Source organism: Dermacentor variabilis, chromosome 6, assembly GCF_050947875.1.
Source record: "Dermacentor variabilis isolate Ectoservices chromosome 6, ASM5094787v1, whole genome shotgun sequence".
Classification (NCBI taxonomy): domain Eukaryota; kingdom Metazoa; phylum Arthropoda; class Arachnida; order Ixodida; family Ixodidae; genus Dermacentor; species Dermacentor variabilis.
The window spans coordinates 167648986-167666487 of NC_134573.1; the positions used below are offsets into that span (position 1 = coordinate 167648986).

Here is a 17502-nt window from a genome sequence, read left to right on the forward strand (position 1 = left end):
GTGAAATTAGTTATTAGCTCGCTAATTAATCAATTCGTTGTCATAAAATTCAACGCTAAAGGTGCCCTGCAGCGTACAATACGCACTAAAGTATCGTAATATGTTGTGTGCGTGTGTATGAGCGCGTAAAAAAAGTAATTCTGGGATCTTACGTGCCAAAAACAAGATATGATTATTAGGCACACCGTAGTGGGGGATTCCGGATTATTTTTGATTCAATGCATATTACACGGGCGGTTTTAGGTTTAACCCCCATCGAAATGCGGCAGTCACGGCTGGCATTCGCACCCGTGCCATCGGGCATAGCAGCGCAACGCCAAAGCCACTACGCCAGCACGGCCGGTTGTGTGAGTGTGCGTGCGTGCGCGTGGCGTATGTGTGTGCATGCAGGCGTGTGTGTATGTGTGCATGCGTGTGCGCGTGTGCGTGTCGTATGCTGCAGTATTACTTGCAATGCACATGAAACACGTGGCTTTCCTTCGGTGGCTCTCCCAGATAAGGAAACCCGGTTTTCGATTAACCAGTGAAAGTAGTTTCTTGCCCCTTGGCACTTTCCATAGTCCATCTAGGGTGCTTTCTGCCACGTGTGTTTCATCTTGTTATTCAATATGTCAAGGCACGCTGCGCGCAGATGCGACCTTTTGATGCTGTGTGTTTCATGGTAATAAACCTCAGTTGCTAGTTACCGCTCGTTCTGTCCACTTCGTCTTCGTCTGAAGTTCCGGTTCTTTTCCTCTTGAAACATGTGAACTGGTTGGTAGTGCACTTAAGTTGGACGGAACTAGAGACTACGTTTCTGAAGCTATCTTTAAAAAATTCGTACTTTTCTGCGTCCGAAAGAAGTTAGGATGCCGTTCAAGTCAACCACTTGTGGAGTTATCTCGGAATGCACTCAGCAAAACGCCACTATGTCAAATGAGGGGTCTATACTCAAGCAGCCCACCTGAATACCATCTGTGGATCGATGGTCCGCACTATGGGTCCCTGTTGTACTTCACTGAATATAACGAACTACTAGATGTGCTCTTACGCTTCACTACATTACATTAAACTACTACATGCGCACATAACACGTATGCTTCACACATTTTATGCCTCAGGGGCAAGCTTAAAAAGAAAAGTCGTTACTGGTGCGAGTTGGACAGTGAAGTTTAATGTAGTGCTCCACAAAGGCAAGTAAGAGAGCGTACAATGTATCGCGTTCCATGAGCGGGCCTGTAGGCGAATGGAAACTCGTGCTCATGTGGAACTTAGTGCCGCCTACCTAATTCCAGGCTGGCCTCCAGTCGCCATAAATCTTCCAAACATTCCGAAACTACTTTGGTAGGTAGCTTCCTGGTGCGGAACATTGTAAGATGCCTATCAGAGAAAACTAGAAAAATTTACACGAGTTCGCAGAGCTTCCACAGAACAGCTTAAAGTCCGGAGCACTGCAACAGCTTGAGTCAAAGACGCCTCATTGCAAGTGTCGTCTGTGCACAGGTGCCATTCAAAACGCAGCTTTGTGATTTTTGAAACTATTAAAATGTCCCTGATTTCAAATGCGACGAGGAAGGTGTGTCAGTTATGTCTGGACGATGAACACACGTACATTCGTTTTCTTTCCTGCCCTTATTTCAGCATCTGTGGAGGCGTTTGCGAGTAGTTCGTATATTTGATGCTGTTTTTTTTTTTGAGGAGCATAGGTGTGTGGACGTGTACGGGGCGTGGCATTAACTTTTCAAGGTGCATTCTTTGAACACGAGAAAGATTCGCATTCCACGAGTACCATGTTTCCGGTAAAAACTTGATCTCTCCACTGCACGCACGAGATGCCTGTAAGTAGCTACTTCTTTGTAGACACTCCATTAACGTCACGTCGCGGAGGCAGTCACTTCGTCAAGTCACTGAATACAGCATCGTTTAGCAGTTGCTACTTTTCATGCGCGGGAAAATAAAACTGAAGGGAAATTATTGCGTTGCAAGCTCACCGAAGCAGCGGTGCGCCATTCGGCGGTACATCTCGAGGCTGGCCTTCCGGTGGATCATGCGATGCGTGAGAGTCACGTACTGGCGTCGGAACTCGCGCTCCGACTCGGTCGACTCCGGCGAGCTCGAGCGGCTCTGCGCCGGTGAGGATGAGGACGAGGACGAAGGCGAGGAGTCTGACAGCACGCTGCTGCTGCTGCTCTCTGCGAAAGGGAAATTCGTTTTATTTTTATTATTATTGTCACCATTAATCAATTAGACGCATGCAAACACCATCCAGAGAGAAAGATAGGCGGGATCGCAATTGTCGCTAGAAATGGACAGGGCGCCCACCCGTGTAAAGAGGAAAGAAAAGGGAAATTAATAGGAGAAAGAAGAGGGAACATCACTGCCGCTGGTGCATTACTCAAACAAAAACGCTTCTTGAGGTTACACTTCGTAAACTTGTTATGAATTGTAAGTGGTTTGGTCTTACTCCCCCGCGGGGCTTAGGTTCTAGCTTTTCAACACGGGGATGTGTCTAAAAGCTAGAACCTGTGTGTGATTTCTTTCAAGCAACAATACGTTTCCAATATTAATTGGTGTTTTTTTTAATTCTGATTATATTCCAGATTCTTTTAGACCTGAACCGTTCAATGAATCTTCTTTCAATAACGCTTTAATGCAATCGCCCTCTCATATGGTTTGACTACATTAAATCACACACAACTGTTCTCTTCGCAGTTTTAGCTTCTCTGGTTGGTCGCTTTGTTCCTGTAGCTGTTATGTTGCGTGTTTCGTACGATCACCCAATTTTGGGCCCTCACCTCCTTGCGGGTACGTACATTGTTTAAGGCTCATCACCACTGATAACAATACATCACATCCCTCACTGAAATAGGGCAGCAGCACTGCAGACAAGAGTCGAGTGCAGTAGTTAAACATAATTGGGGAACAACGTTGTGGGGCCACGTACCGAGGTGAAGCTTGGCCTTTTGTACATTTCTAATCACGGAGCATATAGTTCGAAAAAGACCAAGCTGCGTGAACTTGCTCAGCAGCACAGAGCGACGACGGTTGAAAGTATGAAAATCTAAATGCAACGGACTCGACCGTTTAGTTCCACCGTCATTTTTTTCAACGACAGAAGGCGTGTTGTGACGCGACATGGATTTTACGCTCCGCACGTAAACACCGGTATCTGTTTATGACTATGCTCCTATGCTTGTCCTATCTGCTTTTTTTCTTTTCGCGCAGATTTCTTTGCGCAATATGAATAATTATAGAAATTACCTTATATTTCTTGCGCTTGTGTTTCGCATCAGCAGGTAGCATCCCATGACCTACACAAATACCTTTCTTCTGTAAGTGAGTTTCTTGATTCGCCTGCATCTTTTTCGACAGCATGGTCAACGATGTTCGCACGCCAGCAAGTCACAGGGTGCACTTACGTAAAACAAGCGTTATTATTAGTGGGCCATATTTCTTTATCCCGATAAACGTTGAGGAAGAAGCGCTAACATGTTAGTCGGGGTTGGATACACTTTTAATTTTTGCTATATAAAAATTAAGCGATCGAAAGGCGATAGCGTTCACTCGAACAAGGCTGCGATATTCATTTGCTCTGAAAAATGAACAACGCTTGTCTGTGAACGTACTGCCCGAGCGTTTGTGATAAGCGAGCTTGTGTGAGGAGCACAGACTGTCGTGAACGCACCTTCTAAGAGGTACGAGGCCAATCTTCTTGAGTCAATTTGCAGAGCACACCTCGCTGGTCTCGCTTCAAGTGGTTCGAACTCACAGTTACGAGTACCGCGTTCCGACAAGCGTTTCACCTGTCGAGCTTGTCAGTGATCGATTTCACAGTTGGTGGGCTGTAGATAAACGGGGCAAGTACAGCGCGATAGATGTAAACACAAACACACGCACTGGACGGAGTGTTATCCTTGGCAAAACCGTTTAATACGGAAGAAATAGCGAACTTAGAAAACTGTATTAAAGAAAGCAGACAAAAAAGCGTGCCGTTGATAGGAAATCAAGATACTAAAGCAAGCAACCAGGGCCCTTATTCACGAAAATCTCGTGCGCTAAGGTTGTTCGTAAGAGAAAATTGCAGCCAATTCTGACGCTGGATATATTGGTATTAGCGACAGCGGTCGGCCAATGGCAAAACTCGCTTTCGAATGAAAAGATTCGTGAATTAGGCACAATATCTTTGTAAAGGCTGCGATGTAAAATGTGCTTTTCTGTTCACGTGATCAAGGGGTACAGGCTATTCTACATTCTGAATGAACATGCGAGTGCGTGACGTCGCTCCGCTGAGCGCCAGTGAAGCTAGCACGGTCATCCATGGAAGCAAGCCTGCGCAGGGGCCATGCCTCCTAGAGGCGTCGTCCTTGTGTCGTCTGCTACATTTTTCGGGCGCGCCAAGCCTGCGTTTTTGTTATGCAAACCGTGGTTCCACGACCATATGGCGGCGTCTGCTAAGCCAGCCAGTGCATGTAGGCGTGTAGGTGGCCGGCGGATTCCTCGCCCGAGGTCAAATTAGCTGCGTTTACATTAGCAAACTGTTGTCCTTGGACGGAGATGAATTTGACTTTTGTCATAACTAGGAATAGGAACAGAACTGAGTTTAGCCGACAAAAATGTCCACTGCATCGATGCACTGCGTTGGGCTGAAAATGAAGCCACCCGCCTTTTCCACGCGTTACACAAGCGCAAGGCTGGCTTTCCCCCGATCCGCAGCTACTAATGATACGAGTACAAAGACAAAACTACGAGGCTCTAGGCTCGCTTGCGCAAGGGTCCTGGAACACTCACCTTTTCTAGTTCTCCTGGCTGCTTGAAATAGAAAGCAAGAACACGTTATCGTTAGTTCAGACAATCGTTACTAATTGCCTCTAACAATTTAGGTTCGTTTCGGGAAGTTACAAGACGCGTCATTGAGAAGTAATCAGAAAATGAGGCTACAGATATACGTGGTCATATGGTTTACTTCATACAAAGCACACCTGTAGTTAAGTAATCTGCGCTATACACGGAGTTGGACTGCACACACACACACACACACACACACACACACACACACACACACACACACACACACACACACACACACACACACACACACACACACACACACACACACACACACACACACACACACACACACACACACACACACACACACACACACACACACACACACAAACACACACACACACACACACACACACACACACACACACACACACACACACACACACACACACACACACACACACACTCACTCACTCACTCACTCACTCACTCACTCACTCACTCACTCACTCACTCACTCACTCACTCACTCACTCACTCACTCACTCACTCACTCACTCACTCACTCACTCACTCACTCACTCACTCACTCACAATATTGACCTCTTTGATAGTTATTACGCAGATGCCATTAATTTAGTACTGTTCTGGCATTCAAAAAAGCACTCTCTAGCGAGGACACGGCCTAAAGCCCTAAGGTCAGCGCTGGAAACGCAGCGTCCATTCCTGCGAGAGCCAGCGAAAGAACTCGCCGCGGTTCGGGCAACGCAGGGTTTTTACCCTGTCGCAGATGTAATGACGCTATACGTAGCCGCAAGCTCGGTACGCCGGACATTTGTCGTTTGCGGGCCACTTACTCTTCTTAAATGCTGTGACATTTTGTCATAACGCTGCCGCAGCTCCTAACTGCCTCGAAGCCAAGTACGAATAATAGAAAGCAGGCCTTTTATCAGCTTCCGGAATCCGCGTGCCCTTCCTTCCCTTGCTTCGCGGGGGAAGCCGCAGTGCGTTAGATTTTCTCGGCACTAACGGCCGTCTAATGCACACCGCAAATGCTCTGACGCTTAGTGTCGTCGTTCTGCTGTGGGCTTAGCTAAGGACTGGTACAGAAATAGCAAAATTAACGTTGGCGTTCATTCATCTTGTGACATGCGCTCGTCGTCTCCACGGCAAACGCATTCGAGCGCCTAATTAGTACGCGAGAGAATGACATATTTCTCCGCTGCGTTTGTTTACAACAGACAGTTCATTATTGGAGCTGCTAGGCGTAGTAGACGACCTCACGCAGGTGAAGGTAGCGGTGGAAGTAAGTCTTTCTGCAGCTCAAGACACGCGTAGTGGATGAATGAAGGCTAATGACATGACATGGATAAAGGATAATGACATGACTGACAGCGAGGATGACTTTGCAGCCTGCCATAAATGATTTTGTTTCTTTAGTCTGTTTTTTTTCTTTTGCTTTAAGCGTTCTGCGCCCAGTTTTACTTGGCAATATAGATTGTGCCTCATTATTAGACTGTCTCCTCGCTTGCACAGTCGTTAATCAAACTCACCAATGCAACAGCCCATTCATTCCATCGGTGAAAAAACGGCGCTAAATAAACACGGACAAGGGAGGAACACACAACAGGCACTCCGAACAACAGCGCGTGTCCTGCTTTTTTCTTTCCCTTGTCTGTGTTTACATCGCGGAATTTTTGCACCAATGGATTTGTACCAACTAGCTCGTATCCATAACCTTTTAAGCTCATTCATTTTATGCATTCTAGTTGCTTGTTGGATGATCAAATGAACCGTTTACACACAAATACATGGTAAGATATTGATGTTACAAGTACTTACAATTACCCCTAAGATGCTGTTTCCAGGCCAACATTTCGTGTTCACGGTTAATGTAAAGCCAGCTTGTCTGCCTATAGCTTCTCGAGTGAATACCTGCAAATGAAAAAGAACATCGAGATCGATGCAAACAGACTAGGCTCAATGTTCGTGAGAAAAAAGTTACGAAAGCGGCTATGGCTCTATCCCCTCCTTTTACGCAGCAAACATATATATATATATATATATATATGCGTGTGTGTGCGAGTGCGTGTCAGTCAAACGGAACTCGAGCGGAAAGACCGAGTTTCCTCGGACACACGGCTGGTACCACTTACCCCTTATATTATAGCATGGGGCCTTCAGTTTCACCCAAGGAGGCTTATTGGTTTTCCCATCTTTTTTGTTCGGTTCTATAGATGTACAAGGAAGTGACGTTACAAAATTGACACTGCTTACCAGCGTCCTCATCGTCCTCATCGTCGTCGTAAAAGTCGGCCGCTGGGTACGGCGCCGGCATCCGCACGTGCCCATAATCTGGGCACGGCGCCGATCGACGCCCGTCCAGGCAATGTCCTCTGGTCAGCGGCCGCTCCCAAGAGTAGAGCCCGGGAACGCGGTGCTCGCGCACTTTGTCGCCGCACTGGCTGCACATCACCGAGTCCAGGCCCCTGCTCTCAGGGCTGCGCGGGAGGGAGCGCGAACGGCGGCCCCCAAGATCCCGGTGCCTCATCCAGATGTCCTCGGCCGAAGTCGCCACCTGAGCGGAACACGCCGCGTCCAGTATCTCCCAGCGGACGCGAGAGGCGCGCTCGCGCCGACGTCGGTGGTCGGTGCTGCCGACGCCGCCGACAATCCCCTGCAGTTTTGGGATGGCACCGCCGCCGTCCGGCTGCTGCCTCGGTGCCTCCGGTGGTCGCCTACGAGTCGTGATTTGCGTCGACGTCGAGCTGTCCGTCACATCGGTGTCGTCATTTCGCGTCGGCTCGCCCTCGACAATCGCTGCGCTCTTGCTGTCGGAGTCGGTCGGGGTCGTCGACAGGTTGGACGCGTGACTTGTCGTCTCGAGCGAGGTTTCTCCTGCAGTCGACGGCGGCAGGTCCATGTTGAAGCTACACGACGTCGTGGCGCTGTCGAAGCTCGGAGTGGTCACTTCCGAGTCGAGGTACTCGGAGGACGAGTAATGGAACGGTTCTTTAGGCTGGTCGGGTGACAGCGGTGTCAGCCGCTCAGTCGCTGCTGGCCGTTCCTGTGATTCTGTTTCTCCTGCCGATGCCGGCTGCTCTAATGGCGGGGGTCGTCCTTCTGAAGGTGGACGTTGTTCAAGTGCGGCCCGCCCTTCTAACGGCTGCCGCTCTTCCGTGGGCGGCGGTAACGGAGGAAGCGGAGGAGGTGGTGTCTCTGGTTTGCTGATAGCATCTGGCACCGGCGGTTGGTATCGTTCGGTGATTTGCTGGTCAGAGTTGCTGTTCTCTTCTGACACCTCAGACACGGTAGACAGCTCGTCGTATTGTCGAATTTCGGAGCGGCTGATCGCGTTCTGGACGTCGCGGAACGTCATCAATGGCATCATGATGGGCTCCATGTCGTCGGAGTCTTCGTCGTTTCGAGACGAGCACGGTCCTCCCTGATCGAAGAACGACGTGCGCATCAAGTCGGGTGGCTGGTGGGGCGGCACGGCGCATTCGGAAAACTCGTCGGCTTGGGATGCGGGTATGCTGTCGGCGTCTCTCTCCAAGGCACCTTCCTCGTCGTCGGACTTGTCTGTCCTGTCTTCATCTTCATCATCGACTCCTTCAGCGCGTCCCAGCGAGTACTCGCCGGACTCCGATGAGAGCACCTGCTCTTCCTTCTTGGTCGATTCGTCTGACGAGTCGTTATGGCCTTTCTCCGTTTCTTCGGAGGACATGGCCGCTTCGTCCGGATCCCGAGTCACGTCTCTCGAGGAAGCTTTGGGGGAAGGAGTTTTTGTACGCGCGCCATTCCTCGATGAAGGTGAGCTGAAGAGGCTGGCCGATGAAGCTGTCTCGAAGGACGTGTCAGTTCCGTCGCGGCGGGCCTGGCTGGTACTGCTCGTTTCTGTCGACTCTCGAATTTTGGCGGAGTGTTCGGTGGCCGTGACGTATTCAGAAGTGCTCTCGCTGGTCGTGTCCTGCCGGCCGGCGTCTGCGTTTGCCTCTCGCAGTTTGGCCGCCACGGCAGGTCCAGAACTGCTGGTGGAACGTTCGCTCCGCGAGGATTCGCGCTCCGTGAACTGGCTGCTAGACGACTCGCTTTCCGGGGACGTCAGTCCCTCAGGCTGCGCGGGGTGAATGCTCCGCTTTTCGTCTCTCCTACTGGATTCCTTGGAAGGGTACTGCTTGGCATTCGACTGGTGTTCCACTCGCGGTCCTGAATGGCAATTGCTACCCAAATCTCGCCGGCTGTTCAGCACGGCGTCTTCGTGGCCGACGGGGGCAGGCCTCGCACTGCTCCTGGCTTCCCTCAGCAGGTCGATCTTACAGAGCGCCCTGCTGAGCTCTTCCATGTGGTCCTTGGTGCGGGGACTTTTCGCCTCACCGTCTTCGAACTTGTTGGTCATCAGCGAATCTTGCTTGGCTTTTCCATGCTTGTGCGGCTTGGGAGACGGGAGCAGCCTTTGCTGCTTGCTCACCAGGTCGACCTCCATAACGTCGTCGTCACTGTCGTCGCTCACGGACGTGCCAGCCCGGCGCGCGTCCTTGGCCTTGCGCCGCCGGGCTGCCTTGTGCTTAGCTCCGCGCGCCGCCCGCGGCGACAGAGTTAGGTAGGCTGGTAGCGACGCCTTCGTCCTGCAGACGCTCTCGGTCTGCGTGGCCTGCGTCTTCACCAGAGCCCGTCGGCGTCCGAACGAGGCTCTCTCGAAAGAATCTTGGTAGTGGCGAGCGTCCAAGAGCCTTTCTTGGGAACCGTCCGGCGTTGATACGGCGCGGCGCCCCAGCGGCGTGGACGTGGCGGCGGGTCCCCCAAGGCTGAGCTCGACGTCCTCCAGTCCGCCGGCGACTGTGTTACTGCGCACGAGCGCGTTCGAGTCGAAGCTCACATGCTTCGGCCGGCGATCGTCGAGCAACGCGTCGGGCACCGCGACGCCGCCGTCGCTGCGACGCCTCCACGTGGAGGCGTCGTTCAGGGCGTCCACGCTGTGACATTGGCCCAGCGTGACCCTATCGTACTGGAAGCTCAGGTTGGACGGCCGGGAGGCGCATCGCGACACGTAGCTCAGGTTGCTGCTGCTCGCCAGGCTTCCCTGGCTCGTGCTGCCGTAGCTGTTGCAGCTCTGCAGCCTAGGTCGCGCCGAGAAGGACCTGGAGTGAACCACGACGCGTACCGAGTCGCTGTCGGCCGCGTCGAGGTTGCTGAAGCGCAGCTTCGGGTCCTGCAGGCAGAACGGCTTGGGCCGCCGCCGGAATCCCGAGCTGGCGAAGTCGTCATCGTCGTCCTTGGCGCCGCCTGACTGTGTCGCCGGCGGCGGAATGTTCTCGTCGCTCGAGGCTCGCTGGACGCAGGAGAAGAGCGCCGCGTTGCAGGGGCTTCCGCCGCCTCCTCCGGTGGCTCCCTGCGCGGCCAGACACCCGAACAGGCTGCGGGCGGTGGCGCCTTTGTCGTCGAGCACAGCGATCTCCTTGCGCGTGATGCAGTACTGTTCGCGGATGTCCTCGCGCGAGTAGATGGGGTGACCCTTGCGGCTTCGCAGCGCGCTGATCTTGCGCTTCATCATGTCATCGTCGGAGTCGTAGGCAATCGTGTCGGCCGAGAGGTCCACCTGGGTGCCGGCGTCCACCAGGTCGAGCGGTGCGGCAGGCCGCAGCGTCAGCCGGGACGCGTCCAAGGATCCTCCTGCACATAAGAGCGCATGCGCACTGCGTGAGAAGGATGTCGCAGCGGTAGTGTGGCTTGACAATCGAGCTCTCTAGCGATGCGGGCATTAGTCCTCGGAACGGGAGAATGCTGTAGCTTGCCAAGACCGAAAAGAGCGTACGCGCATCTTGCTCACTTGGCTTGTATTCCCCTCATTTTAACTCTGCCATACCATTTCAGAAAGGGTCTACAGTATAGTAAACGTGTTATGGAAACATGAAAGGCGCAGTTGGTGAACGTTTTCGCATCATTATTAACAAAGTGTGATTAGCATTGTCACTCGGAATGCACATAAATGCATGTCGCATTCTCGTTTCCTATAGATGCTCTTAAACATTATTACTATTATGCGTGACACATAATTTCGCGAGCTCGCTGATTAAGCAATCAGTTAAGGTGGGAATATTCTGAACGCGACAGCTTTCCTTACACAAGACGCTCGCTGCCTCGATTCCCATTGTGTGGAAAATGAAGCAGCATCAATGTCTGTTTGCTCAAAAAGAAGTCATCCAGTGATCCATTATTTGGATCGGCATAGTTAAGATTGATGGGAGTCCGAGCGAAAGTCAATAAATCCAACTTTAACCAGCATTTCCTTTTCTTTAAGTATACACAATTTTTAAAGATCACCTGTGGCAAGCACAATTTTAGATGATGAGCTAGATTACACAACGAGGCAGACATTACTTTCATTAGGAACCAACACCCACAATAAACTAGTGCCAAAAATGTACTAATTACGTTTTTTTAGTTACTTACGGATAATACGGCCATATGCGAATCGAAGCCGGTGAGTTTGCACGGTGTATACGTATACCCACTCGGAACAAATTCTCATGACAGCACCACTTTCGATAGATTAATTCCCGACGTGTGTGAAGAAATAAATTAGCTTTCCAGTTATTTTTGTGCTTAAATGCATAAAACGGCGTTTTCTAAAAAAAAAGAAAGAAAAGAAAGAAAACGGGAAACAGTGCATACCTGCCAGAAGTTTGACAGTGCATATCTCGAAACCAGCATAAACCTCGGATATCATTTCAAGCGTCTAGCAAGCTCACCGGCTACAATTCAGTTATATTGTGTTAATTAATTAAGGATGAATTTCGCTTTACTTTGCAAGTAATACCCGCCTCTAGAGTACCCGACTAGAACTGTGCTATCCGCCGTAGGCAAAAGAGTGATAATGACGCTATCTCGCTGACCTCATACGGAGTGCTTACCTATATGGAGTTGTACACCCAAAAAGATTGCGCTTCTAAGTTTGTTTCAACCAACGGAAATCAGGGTGACTCATGAAATCCCACTGCGCCTACCTACATGCAATTGAACGACCGTCACGCACGTTCACGCAAAGTGTTTCCTGAAGGGTTTATACAGCTTTTGTGAGGGCGCGAGCACAACACATCTAGAACGACGGAATGAAGAGTAAAAGGCTGCACTTTTGACGAGTGTGTACATTGCCATTTATATCGCGCCTGGCAACGACACAAGCATCGCCAACGGAAAACACGATACTTTACGTAGATTTCATCGATCCCCGCGTTATCGGGTAAAATCAGAGGCTATATATCATCAGCCGTCGTTCTGACAGTCTCATATAAAACAGACCGGCGCCTACTCAACAGAGAGATAGCGATCAACACACACGGCGGTTGCGGCGATCGCGGGCAGCTTTATTGCGGTGCAGCAATACACGTTCTATGCGTCGCATGAGGAAAACACTGTGGGAACAACAACATCTGGACCCAAGCATTCCTTTTATGCATGCCTTTTTTTTCTGTATTTCTTTACGATCGTAACAAACCAACTGCAGGGTGTGGACATGTGCGCGGCGGGAAGCATGTGTGAAATAAATAAATAAATAAATAAATAAATAAATAAATAAATAAATAAATAAATAAATAAATAAATAAATAAAAGAAGTAATGATGAGTCGCGAGATGCAGGGTGCAAGTAAATCGTAAGCAGCGAGCCGCGGGTAAACAGTTTTCATTTAAACAATCGCCGTTTTCATAAATATAGTGTAGTGTTCCGACTACGTGCTTATGTTGCCCGTAATAACAATAAAAATAAGTTACTGCTTACATTGGCTGCATGGGAACAAGATCAGAATTCCGAACGATAGAAAGAAAGACGGAAAGAAAGAACGAAAGCAAGCGATATAAGTTTCTGGCTACACCTGAAAGGGAACATAAATACAGAAGCGAAAAAAAAACAAGAAGAAAGAAATGCAGAAAGGTGACACTAGAGCCAAACGAAAAAGAAAGGACTAATTATCTGTGTTGGCTAGCGCTTTGACGTTGCGTAATAACACATTAGATTTGACGAAGTGAAGTCATAAAGGTTACAGAAGCTAGATGCACATAAATCCGATACACAACAAGTGCGAAAACAAAAATCCCCAGTCTGAGAAAAAAGAAAGAAAGAAAGAAGGAAGGAAAAGCATTTTTTGTTCAATGTGTAAACCAGTGGCCCACTAATATTTTCCGATAATTATTTTGTTTGATAACATGGGTATCAGTTGTCGAAACTCCTTGTCTTGTTTCTACTTGAAGCTTTTACCTCTCCTAACTCAAACCTCTTCTTTCTAAAGCGGGAAGCTGGGCTAGTTGTTTGACAATTTTTGACATATTTACAGCGCCAAAAATACGGAAACACGCAACATGACACACAAACACCCGCACTGTCTTCTTCGTGTTGTGTATTTTCGTTTTTTTTTCAGCGCTGTTAATTAGGCAAAAAAAAAAGAGCACCCCTGTTTTCTCTTTCTAACGACCAGCCGGTCCTCGAAATATGCACGCTTCAATATAAGATGATCAAATAAGCAAGCCATATTGGGCGCAGTACTGGCGCCGCAAAAGACACTGTTTGATGCAGTGTCCGTTGCAAAAAAAAAAAAAAGAAAAGAAAACAACAACAACCGCAGCTGCAAGCGAAACAATTTGCTCTGGAGAACTACGTCATTTCAAGGAAATGAAATATTAAATTGCGTGGGTTTCAACGTTCTCAAACTGCACGATGAAAAGTGAGGAACGGCAGCAGTGGAGGACTCCGGCTTAATTGTGACAACTTTGGGGTTCTTTAACGTGGACTGTTCTTGCGTTCGGCCCTCCATCGGAATGCGGCCACCGTGGCGGGCAGTCGAACCTGCGACATCGCATTCGGCAGTAGAATGCCATCGAAGCACCACGGCGGGTAAACACTCCCACTTTAATTTCTTGATGTTTCCTTAACACCACAATGTCCAAACGCCGTTGCCCATCAAGGAAAAGTAGAAAGACCTGCTCACTTTATCAACGAGCCTACCCTTCAATTAAGAAACTACAAAAAAGAAGATCCACTATGATTTCCTTGACTTTATTATCTGTTGGCTTCGTATAGCCATGACAGTTCCCTCTTCTTCTCGTTCACTGTTCCCCTTTAAGCTACTTAAAGGCAGTCGTGAAGACGCGGCCATGAGTACAGGAACGAAAAGCACCGCACAAGTTAACGCCGACTGTCAACTGAAAGATCGCACAGTGGCTCAAAAGAACTTATATTAAGAGCTCAAAGAAGAAGTTATCTGCCTAGGCAGATAAATTTGATGTCTTTCTTTTTTTCTACGAAGATAAACTTTGTGTCTTCCTTCTTTTATGCGACTTTTCAGTTGATAGTCGGTGCTGGCATGTGTCGTTTCGTTTGTTCCTATACATGTGGCCTTGTTCGAAGCTGTCTGGCCTGCCATTCAGTAAAATTAATACCTAAACAACTCGCTCAACCTTCGGGCATTCTAGTGCTCACCTTTATTTCTAGCCACTAAGAGTGCGCTGCGTGCCAAAAAGAACAAAGCAATGCAATGTTACTTGAGTTAAAGGTTAATTAGTAAATTAATTAACGAGTACGTCGTTTGCTGAACTACTGGCACACAAAACTTGACTGTTGCATACTAAAAAAAAAGAAATTGCATTCCCGGGCTTTGCGCTAAGCTTCCCGTGCTTTAATTGGCATTTTGAGGTGTCAAACTTGGCGCGTAGCATGTGTTATACCTTGGGCATTGCACGGACAAGCTGAACATTGGCCAGCGAAACATAACGCGAATCGCAGCGCTGCTTCATCCTGAGATAGCTGCTTTTCCCTACCGCTGTTTTCCCCCAGGTATACCTACTGGTGACACTGCGGTTGTTGTTGTTGTTGTTGTTGTTGTTGTTGTTGTTGTTGTTGTTGATGATGATGATGATGTGTTGTTGTTGACGTTACTTTTGCTGCCTTGGAATGATCATTGCCTCTTGAGCGAAAGGACTGCGGGAATGGCTAACTGTCCTGTGTAGTTCTGGTTTCTTGCTTGCGGACTTTATGACAGCTGTTTTGCGCTCTGTGTCTAGCGTTGTTGTAGGGCGCTAAATATACGGGTAAACTTACGCTTACGGGGAGAAGCGCGGAAAGCAGAAAAGGAGCACTTCGCGTGCGAGCGAGAACGTGACCGGGAGGCGAAGCGTGGTCTTTTTACTTGGGAACGTTGTCTGTCTCTTGCGTTCATGGTCACGGGAAGCGCGAACGATGTGCACAGAGAAAGGAAATCAAAAAGGACGGGTCCTCGTCTCTCCGCTCTTGTCGTCCGAGCTGGCCGTAGCCATGAACAAGCGCCAACTCGCCGAATTTTCCCTTCTCCGTGTTTTATTTCACAGAGGAAAAAAAAAAAGGAAACTTTGTTGAAGAGCAAACGGACATGGCGCACTTACTCTGCTCGTTCCATGTCTTTTGTTTGTATTTCTCTCCGTCAGTCCAAACATTTCCTTTCTTTTTTTCTTCTTTTTGTAAGTTTAGTGCACAACCTTAAGATATATACTGGATGCACGTATGTCTTTATTGTGGTAAATACGACGAAATGAAGCGTGATATTTCTAGAACCGTTCTTTGTCAGAGCGTCCGTATTCTGTAGTGAGTGCCGCAACTTCAATGTGCGCTGTGTTATTTAATATTTAATTCTCACTTCATTTAACCGCCACCGAGACATGACGATGGTCATTATCCGAGAGTTATTTTAACGGCCCACACGGCGAGAGACTGCGTCAACGCAGCCGGTGTCTAACGCCCCATTCTTTTAAAATATAACGCCCACTTGCCGGTTATACAAAGATACAAAGCATGCGCGCGCTCGTTGCATTTGGCACTGAAAGCGCCAGCCTCTGATCTCTCTCTCCTCGCTACTGCTATTTCTATGGCAACGAAATGGGATGCGGGCAAGCGTTAGTGGGGGAGAGGGAAGGGTTGGGGGGCGTGCTTTGCCTGCTCGAGTGTCGCCTTTTTGTCCGTGCCCGTATCAGACTTCGCTGAATACTCCACGTCGGGCGCAAACATCGCGGGCCAGCGAGGAGAACGTGACTCGTCGTCGAAGCGTCGTCTTCGTACACTTGGGATCGCCTGTCCTTGCTTCTCTTCAAAAAGAACAAGCAGCTCGCTGAAGAGCACACGGCCACACACACGGCCGGCGCCACTTTTGCTCCCTATTTGAAAATGCCCGCTCTACCGGCGGGGACCAATACGCGCATCGCGAATACAAAGCGCCATTCATTTCTCATCCTCCCTAAATTGAATTTTATCTCCAGTCGCATAGCCCAGTTGCGTTATTCGTCTCTGTTTTCCGAGAGGTAGAGCCAGTCGCCCACATGTGGGCCGGCCGCCAATGCCATGGAAGTTCCTAAGCGCTTGTTTGGAACCGCTGCGCCTACGAGGTGTAGCGGAACCTAGGTGCAGAGACGGAAAAAAAAGATGGCGGAGGCGAGTACTGAGACAATACTGGAGAGCGAACGAATTTCCTAGAGTAGGCAGGCGAAAGGAGTCTGGGCCAGCCGACGAGTGCGTTTGTGTTTGGTGCCGACGTTGTTTCCCGCGGGCACCGGCACTCCAGGGGAATCCCCACTTGCTTCCTCGGGCTCGCGCAGGCAAGCAATTTAATGGGTTGTGCAAACATTCACCCTCAGAAAGGGCGCCTCTCCGTGTATGCCTCGACTCGGGCCGATTCATCGGTCACCAGCGATTGCTCAAGACGGCGCAAGTGGGAAGCCAAAGCGTGTTCCCCGAGCGCTCCGACGACTTCGTTACCCCTAATCTAGCCCAACTCGGAGTCGTTTGATGAGCGAAGGGAGAAATCAGGAAAGCTACGCGAGGATGTTAACGGTTACTTGATTGGCTGTGCTTGTCAATTCTCTAAGACGAAGGTCGCGTTCCTCCTTTCAAAGTGGACGCGATGTGGAGGAGCGAAGTTGTTTCCGCACAAGTTCGCTTTTCACTCACGTTTTATTTCTCTCTGTCGTTTTCGAACATCGTGCTACGCTGTGTGACCTCTTCAGTGACGTTCTTCGTGACGCGTCTCTTTGGCAGCGCTATGGCGTGCGCAGCACTACGAGGCCAAGATTTCCTTACAGAGTACAACACATGCACTCGATCGCCCACCTCACTCACTCACTCACTCACTCACTCACTCACTCACTCACTCACTCACTCACTCACTCACTCACTCACTCACTCACTCACTCACTCACTCACTCACTCACTCACTCACTCACTCACCCACTCACTCACTCACTCGTTCACTCACTCACTCGCTCGCCCACTCACTCACTCACTCACTCACTCACTCACTCACTCACTCACTCACTCACTCACTCACTCACTCACTCACTCACTCACTCACTCACTCACTCATGCGCGCGCACACACTCCATAAACTAGCCAATCCAATAAATAAAAAAAGAATCAGCGGTGATTTAGGGTAAATGCGAGCGAAATGCTTTAGCATACGTCGCACCTCTTTGAAGTCCCGGATCAGTGATTTATACCGCGTCCACCGCATTCAGGAACTCACTTGACACGCGTCTTGTGTCTTCGAGGGGGGAAGTGCAACTGACGATGGTCGGAGTAGTCCTCCGCCAGTTGCACTATATATATATATATATATATATATATATACAAGCACTTTAGGCTATCGTATCCCCTCTCTACATCGGCCACGTAACCGGCTTCCCACACTTCACATAGATACATGCTTTTTCACTTTGACAC

At 49.4% G+C, this 17502-nt stretch overlaps 1 protein-coding gene across 1 annotated transcript in view; it reads right to left on the bottom strand.

Annotated features, from left to right (window-relative positions):
* Window positions 1-17502, bottom strand: part of LOC142586357 (uncharacterized) — a 220962-nt gene that overhangs the window by 40525 nt on the left and 162935 nt on the right. Inside the window, exons 2-5 of the mRNA XM_075697607.1 lie at window positions 7045-10440; window positions 6610-6702; window positions 4768-4788; window positions 1971-2171 (exon numbers count right to left, since the gene is read on the bottom strand). Of these exons, the coding sequence (XP_075553722.1) occupies window positions 1971-2171; window positions 4768-4788; window positions 6610-6702; window positions 7045-10440 (3711 nt within the window). The remainder of the gene's footprint in view (window positions 1-1970; window positions 2172-4767; window positions 4789-6609; window positions 6703-7044; window positions 10441-17502) is intronic.